The 8,736-nt window shown below is 40.1% G+C and overlaps 1 protein-coding gene across 1 annotated transcript; it reads right to left on the minus strand.

Moving 5' to 3' along the window:
* Positions 1–273: 273 nt before the first annotated feature.
* Positions 274–4,717, minus strand: UBE2G1 (ubiquitin-conjugating enzyme E2G 1; the record flags this gene model as incomplete). The annotated part of the gene is made up of 3 exons (XM_010136666.1): positions 274–452; positions 1,540–1,637; positions 4,615–4,717. Coding segments are annotated over 3 exons (380 nt in total), but the record flags the coding sequence as incomplete, so codon positions are not given.
* Positions 4,718–8,736: the final 4,019 nt, after the last annotated feature.

An 8,736-nucleotide genomic window follows, 5' to 3' on the forward strand; every position in this document is an offset into this window, starting at 1 on the left:
ATTTAGTAAATGCATTATTACATAGGAGAAATTAAACCACTGCCTGGGAAATTTAGCAGCATCTTCCCCTTGTAATCTGTTAGAATTACTAGTTAGCCCTGGGAAATTTGTTTCACAACACAACTGCTTTTCCCAGCAAAAAGGGAACTTTAGCCTGTGATATAAAAGGTTCTTCCAAAAGTTACTGTACTGTTCGTCAAACCAGAAGCAAAACTCCACTGCAAATTTAGATTTCTACACTGAAGACAATTGGCAGACCAAAACAAATCTTACCGCTGCATCAACGTTAGCAGGTGAATCACCATTGGGATCTGCCAGCATAGAAATAACACTAATCATTATAGTTTCCACTGTGTGAATGGGAAGCCAGCGTTCCTCAGGTTTTTCATAGCCATATTTGTCTTCTCCAGGCTCATGAAGAATTGAAATGCAGACATCGCCATTCTTGTCAACTACAAAATAGAACAAGGCATATTTCAGTAATGAACAACACACTGGCATATCTTCAGGATAGTTATGGAACAGTTCATCTGCACTCCAGCTAGTCTGAAAACATGTTACTGAGACACTTCATAAAAAAGGAAAGTAATTAACTATTCCAGATCTGCACCTGTAATAAATAGGGCTCAGTGGAAGCTGGGTTATCATGCCTGGACTTCTGTCAGAAAGGGCACATGGGGAGGAAGAACTTAATTCTAACATCACGCTGCAACTTTCAAGACTATTTAGATAGGTTTCCCCTAAGGCTTTTTCTGTTAAGTTCAGCAAACTGGAGAGTCACTTTTTTTCCACAGCAACAGCATCAGCTGGATGTTAACTGCAGTACATTGGAATATGATTTAAGCTGCTGGAATTAGAAACTGCCTGATGAGTACTCTGATATTTCCAGAGCTGAAACTATCACAGCATCAAAATATTCCCTCTGTCCTTTATGATGGGAGCGCTGTGCTGGTTTCTTGCCAACTTTCAACACCTACAACTTCAGTAATGACTTTAGAAACTGAAGGCTATTCCCCTTCCCCAGCAAAAAGCTCCTTCCATTTTATTTTACCTTCCCATCTATGTCCAGCAGTCCAGAAGTAAATGAAACATTAGGAGTCATTTTTGTAGAGACTAAAAGATGCTATTATTTCCTTTCATGCTTCACTGAAGGACAACCCTGGGTCTTTTATACTGAACTGCCAAGTTAGTAATACTAAGATGAAATATTTGAAGGTATAACAAAAGGCAGCTATAGAAGTCAAGTTTCTCCTCAGACCAGAATTTCGCACTTAGTTAAAAAACAATAATAAAAAAATCCCTGAACAGTTACCAAGAATTCAAGCAGCTACTTTCAGTAGCTTCTGAAAATACTTTAAAAGCAGTCTCTCAGAGCAGCTATTAAAAACTCTGCCATGGTTATTACTTCTTTATGAAGAGAGGATGGCAAAGTAAAAGCAGAGTTTCATATTTCTAACCTGAAGAGAAATGTAAGCATTTGTCTTCACTGCATTTTAGTTCTTAAATGTAAAAAGAAATTGAAACTTTGACATTTCTTACCATTTGGATGCCAGATCTCTGTGATGAATTTCATTTTTGGCGGCCTCAGTGGATAGTCTTTTGGAAAAGTAAGATGAGCCTTGAAAACACCACCTTCACTGGGGAATCAAAAATATCTCAGTAGAGTTTCTTGTAAGCTTAAGCTGAAGCTTGGAACTTACTGATGCATCAAAAGCTCTTAGTTTACCCCTCGCACAGCTTAACATTATGTTGGTAATTAACAGTACCAGCACTTCCATATGCAATGCAAAAAGTTTCTAGATTGAGAAGATCCTTTCACAAGATACTGCCAGTTCCCCAACACTGTATTTTTTTTTTAGAATTAGGATTATGTTCCAGAGGGGAAAAACCACACACACACAAAAAAATGCCAAAGCATCCACCATCTGGAATTAGAACTTAAATAAATGTACTAGGAGGAAAAATTAACAGCATTAAAAAAAAATATTGCAAATAACTCCCCTGCAAGTACAGCCCAGCAGATACTTGTTTATCTTCCTCCTTTAGCCACCGCAGTCTTTTGCTTTCTTGGTATCAGCCTGCAGCAGTGAGCCTCAGTGGAAAGGTACAGCAAGCTCTAGAGTCACGTCTACAGCATTACTCTGTACAAAGACTTCCTATGCTACCTTGTCAACACTAAGCTAAAGGGACTCAGACATGACAGTGACGTGTTCTGCATTAGAGTGACCCACTACACTGGAAAACAATAAACAAGAGACACCCAGTTTTTCTGTGGAGTTCCAGGCCCATATTTCACTAAGATGAGCTTGCAGTTTGTTTACGTAGCTAGGTGTCAATACCTGGAGCACCCCTCTGGAAAGGCCTACATTAAATGGAAGGCCTTATAGATGGAATACATCACTACTGTAAGTACTGTAATATTTGTCCTGTTACAGTCACTTCTTGTAATTGACATTTGTAATAAAATTTGAAATTGCAAAGGCAGAGATTACAAAAACTGGAACATAACCTCCAAGGAAGGTGGCACAAGATGTGTGACAAGCTACTCCTCAGTAGCCACACAGACAAAACAATTGATGTAAAAAAAAAAAAAAAAATCAAATCCAGTGGAATAGTTTTTCTTGTATTTGTAACGGAGTAGGAACCAGTACCCAAAGCCCACAGGCTACTGAGAAAATAACACATTTTACCACCACTAACCAGAGATGTGCAAGTATAACACATGTCTCAAAAAAAAAACCAACCAACCCGTACCCAGAAAGCACAAGATCTAAGCGACTTGGCTCTTAAAATAAAGCAGGTGGGGGGATCTGAACCCACAGAGTTTTGGAAACAGCAGGCAGTTTCCAAAGAATCCTCAATCCTGAGAAGAGTAAGATTTCCAGAGATACCTGCTAATTTAACACCAGTACTAGTCAAATCAAAGGAGAGTTAGATTACATTTGTTGATAGCCCCAAACCAGTTAAGTCCTTTGTTTCAAGTGAAAAAGTTGTTCTTTCCCTTTTTAGAGAAGCAGATCCTATAGCTACCACGCTCTATGGCATTCCTGGTCACCCCTCATCAACTACATATAAATACATTTCTTTAATTGGATACACATTAGACACCAGTTAATGAAGTACAGTTGGCAATTAAGGGAGATGACTGCCCTTTTTAGCAGTTATCCTGATAAAGGGACATTTGACAGTAGAAGTCATGCACTGACCCTAAAGTCTTTTCAGTAAACTCAGAATAAAGTGGGACCAGGAAAGAGACAAAAGTTTGGAAATTCTGAACCAACCACCTGGTTATGTTAAACTCTTATGTTCTGTCATCATAAATCAGACCAAGGAGGAAGGGTTCTGGATAACAGTGCTGCGAAAAACAGCAACTAGGGACTGGACAGAAGAGAGCTTCTTACCTAAAAAGCCTCAAAGCAAGATCAGTGCCTCACTGAAGTGGGGAAAAAATGCTACTGCAACTTTTAACATGCAAGAGGTTAAATTAGAAGCAGTATTTCTTTACTGACAGTATTTATAAAATGGCCATGAGAATATAATGGAAGCACTACAAGACTGTTCAGAAGAGGTCAACAGAAGTTGGAGAATTAATCTCATATAAGACTTGAGAATCACAACATAGTGAACTTGAGGAGAAGCAAAACAATTTGATTACTGTGTGTAAGTACTTATTCAGAAGTCTGCAGAGGTATACAACAACTTCATGTTGGAGCTAAAATTGATCTTGAGTAAATGTTACTAGACTTTTTGTATCAGTAATTTACCACTGGAACAGCTTAATGAAGGAGAACAGAGTTCATCTTCAACAGCTACACTTTAAACTGACCTCTTCTGGGCATAGAAGCTTTTCCCAGGAGCTCAAGTAGATGATCATACATAACCTCTATGAGAGAGAACTCATTCTCTCAACACACAAGAGCTCTTTAAAAAAAAAATCCAAATAAACAAAAAAAACCCCACACTGCATGTGCCAAAGTGCTTGAGGTATACAGCAGTGCAAAACCACAGCAAACTTGAAAGTCCAGGAAAAGAAGTTACTGTATGAACTGCATAGTTTTGTGTTCAAATGTCAGTTAAATAACCCAGTCCTCTGGATAAAGATAGAAGCTTTTTAAAACCCACTGCGCAAGATTCACCAACAATCCAAATTTGATCAATACTGAAGTACTCTAGGTCACATTAGGACGTTCTCCCATCTCAAACTGACAGCACTTGAGGCTAATTCTGTGGTCTGCTGAAGTTTCCCCAACTACATCTCTAAGTTGTAATGGTTTAAAATTGTCCTATCAGCTGAACTAGAGCCTCACAGCAGTAAGAGCAAACAGCAGATTATACCTGCCTTACTTAAATGTGTAAGAAAACAGAAGCTGCCTCTAAGCGTAGCCTATTCTTTCCACACACACACAAAGGGATCAGCGTTGCATTTTCCCAGGGGAGCAAAGCAGTACAGAAGTTCTATATTGCAAATTCAGCTATCTACAGGTATTTTCCTAGCGACAGAACAGCATTATCTAACTTAGTACGAAGAGTCAGGTTAATTTCTACTCACTTAGACCAAACTAGAGCTAGTAAATCCAAGTTCACTTAAGTTTCTGTGTAAGAATCAGTACTTACTATAGTGTATCTGGAGGACCAATAATAAGGACTTCCCATCGATAAAGATCATTGTCATCTATTAAGCCCGCTGAAAAGCCTTCCACTGGATTTTTGTTGAGCTCTGTGTAAGAAAAAGAATTTAAGAATGACTTTAGGTGTCCGCGATACGCGTTCGCTGTTTTTGCTCATGCCTCTATGTGACCAAAAACCCCCATGACTTTCAGTGACTTGGCATCTCCTGATGAACTTAAGAGCCTGGGTGAGTACCCTCAGCTCCCTACCACACACAACAGTGCGCTGCCAGAGCTGAGACCCACAGCCTGCCTCTAAAACTAGCTAAGCACACCATGAGCAGAAGGGCCAAAATAACTCAGGACTGTGGAACATGGTCTCCTAAACTAGACACCAAGTAGGGTGGGTACAAGTCAAAAAACAGATTTTCTAATAATAAAAACCCCATACTGCTTTATAAGAACCCTGAGGAGCCAGATTAAACTGAAGTCTATCTTTAACTCCAGAAAATGTTAACAGAAGAACAAAGACACACTATGTTTTTATTTAAAACTAACATCCCACTTCCCTTAAATGATTTTTTTCAGAATCTGAAAGCATTTGAGACCTCTTCCCAGTGCATTCTGGACATAATGATCCTGAGCTACAAAGAGAACATAGAAGATAAGCTGTTACACTGCTTAGGGTTTGGGGTTTTTTTTTTCCCCGTTTGTTTCAGTTTTATCCACCAGTCATAACCAATACAGGATTCTAAGTTTATAGGCTACTTCATACAGCTACTACCAGATAGAAGGCTTCTCTAGAAATAGCTATGCAGAAGTCAGACCTAGATGTAGGCTCACTGAGTTTGTTTTCAGCCTGCTCCAGGAAAAAACACAGGATTTGGAAATAAATGCCTCACATGAGTTCTGCCTAAAATCCATCTTGGGGGTGGAGAGGGGGAGAGAACATCTCTTAACCAATAGCTTTGGGTCAAAAGCTAATTTAAATGCCATACTGATGCCAAATTTAAATTCTTAAGCCTGCATCTCTAATGGTACACACAAAGTCCTGATGGATCTCGGGCATTTTGGATAGGGGAGGGGGAAGAAAAAGTTATTCTTTCTACTGGTCAGTAAATTCCAGATTAAATTAGGGAATTGTTTTGTTTTACAATTGCTACCGCACTTATTTTAAATCCTCTTGGACATGACACAGCCCTCATTATTATATTGCACAGTACAATTAGTCTGTGTATTCCCTCTTTGGAAACCCAACAGCTGTATTTTGTGTCAATTTCTAGGCATTACAGACTTAAGTTCAGAGGTCCTTATAATGCCCTCACGTACATGCAAAAGAGCTTCAAGTCAGAACCGCAGACCTTTATGAAAAGGTTACCATTAAGTCAAACTGATTTACCCAAAAGTTTGCAGTCACTGACTGCCAATTAAGTTCTTCACTATTTAAAGCATGGTTAAAAAAATGCAAGAAGAACAAATCAATTCAAGCCCTACGCACAAGAGTCTAAGCCCACACAGGGAAAAGAAAGTGCTCAGCTCACATGAAGGACCAAGATCCTGAAGAGGTAGATAGCAGGAATACCAACTTAGTTTGGCCATTGGTAACTCAGAGCCAAATTGATCCCCAGAGACGACTGGGTGCTAACATCCCAAGAAACACACTGGAAGGGCTTTTCTACAGCAGCTACTCAGCAGGGGTTTAGTCAATGGATGAGGTCTGGTTGCAGAACAAAGACTCAGAGATTGAACCAAATCACATTTTCTCAAGACAATGCCTGAAACAAAAGGTAATATCACAGGCTAATTAACCAAGACACAAGCTTCAAGCCCAGGACTAGAGCATGGCCAAGCCTCCACTGAGCAGCCTAGTTTTCACACTCTTGCATCGATGAAACTTGGTGGAAAGAGCTGCAGGAGGTTGAGGAACAGATCTCTTTAATTTTAGGTGAAAGTGGAACAGAGACTAGCTAAGTGTCTCACATGAAGCAAGGACTTTGCCAGTCCCTTACTACCTCCCTACTGCAGACATTCTTCCAGCACCAGATATGAAAAGCTCCACCACATTAGTAGTTGAATATAACCTGCTTTTTCATGCAGGATTTAAAAAATATGTATTGCTTGTGCAAAAAGTCATCTCTGTTCAGGACACTCATGTCTTCCTTTTGGATAATACTAGTATCATAATACAGAACATCCAGCACAACAGCTACAGAAATTAACAGAAATAGTACAAATGTTCAATTTTAGCATCTCACCTGAAGACTTCTACACTTGAATTTAAGCCTCCAAAAGACAAGATCTCTCATTTCTGCACTTCCACAGGGAGAGGGGTTTATGCCAGTTCTCCGTAGACTGCTGTACCTCAAGCTGCTCACATTTAGCTTCCTTATTGTTTGCTAGTTACCACTTCTCAGCAATAAGACTGTACACAAGCCTGCCAGAAGTTAAGACCCTAGCAAATTCAGCATGCTTCTCTACTGCTAAATATACCACACTATTTCGAGTCCAACATACATATTTTCTTCTCTATTTCTTGATTTGTGCTATTTCAATTTCTTTCTACATCTGTCTCAGCCGCCAAACATTTTTTTCCTCAAGTCCTTTTGAATCATCTTCCATGTACTTGTTCCCAATGAAAGCCAGCTCTTACTCTCTGACTCATGCCAAAGACCTTGCAGCACTACATTTGCAAGAGATCTTATGAGAAGGAGTAAGATTGCTGGATGCCAACTCTTGTAGTGCAGAAAATCTGTAAACTGTATGAAAAGGACAGCCATGGGCAAAAAGCTTCAGTTACAGTAGTTACAGAAATTTTTTCAGTGGAAGTTGCCTATAAAGCAAACTATGAGGTTATTGGCACAGTTATTATTATAACTATAGGTTATTATGAAGTTGCCTATAAAGCAAACTATGAGGTTTCTTTTACAGAAGGTACCAACAGTCTCTGCTTGTGAAAGGTTGTCATTTTCCTTCCACGGAAGCAATCCTGAAGCATAGTTCAAATTGCTACTGCTTGCACAAATACTTGAAATAAAACAATGGATAAGCTCAGGCACCTTCTCCACTAGAGCTATGCAGAATTACCACAGGCAAGCTAGAATGAGCTTTTCCATCCAGATTATTTATGCTAAACTGAACATCAACTAATGGTTGGTTGGCAGGCAGGCAGAAAAAGGAAGACTCAGGAAAGTTTTGCATTGGGACATGAAAAACATCATCCTTGGCTGCTTTACCATGGACAGCTAAGAGCTGCTGCTCATTAAAACTTGCAGTTGCTGAAGCCTAGGGTTTGTTTTGGTTTATTTTTTTCCCCTGGATATAGGCAATGCTGCATATTAGAAGAGTTAACTAGTAGTACCACCTACTCTTATCTATCTCTCCATGAGCTGCAACTCACTCAATAGTGAAATCCACGCACCAAAATCCCAAAAGAACAGTGATGCCACCATGGCAGGAAAGGACCACACACAGACACGACACTCCTGTCACATTAGCCTGCTGCCAGGCAGAGGGACTGCTGCCCACCAACCAGAGCTGCTGGCAACACTGGCAGGGCTCTCCAGAAGCTCCGACACCTGTTCCCTGCATCTGTCAGCTCCTGCCCACCACAGCAGTTAACTGCTTGTGGCCTGATCTGGAGTTTCCTAGACCAACACTAAGACGATGAATATGCTTCATAAAGCAAAAGACTCAAGTCCCTCCTCCAGCCAGGGAGCGGGGGAACAAAACCCCATCTGGAGAGCCAGCTTACAAGTCCTAAAAAAGTAGAGAACTCAGGCACCTACAAAGAACTGGATCCTGCCACGTTACTTACCCCCCGCCCCCCCTGAGTTCTTCTTGGAGATTTCTTGTTTAGCTAAAGATATGCTGTACTTTTTACACCTAAATGAGTACATTAACACATTTCCATCATGTCCATGCCTAAGTAAGTGCAACTTACTTGCTATTACTGTGAATTATACTCTATGGTTTAGTATTTCTGCCAGTATTTTCTGCATTTCTGATAGTTTATCATAATATATTTTTTCTTGCGTTCAGTCTAGAAGCAGTTTCAGGTAGAGACCTTCGCAGCTCAAGCAGCAGCTGACAGCCAAAGCAGCACAAACCTGGACAGCTGCCAAGCAGCAAC

The sequence above is a fragment of the Buceros rhinoceros genome, unplaced genomic scaffold, assembly GCF_000710305.1.
Source record: "Buceros rhinoceros silvestris isolate BGI_N320 unplaced genomic scaffold, ASM71030v1 scaffold6155, whole genome shotgun sequence".
NCBI classification, from domain to species: Eukaryota; Metazoa; Chordata; class Aves; order Bucerotiformes; family Bucerotidae; genus Buceros; species Buceros rhinoceros.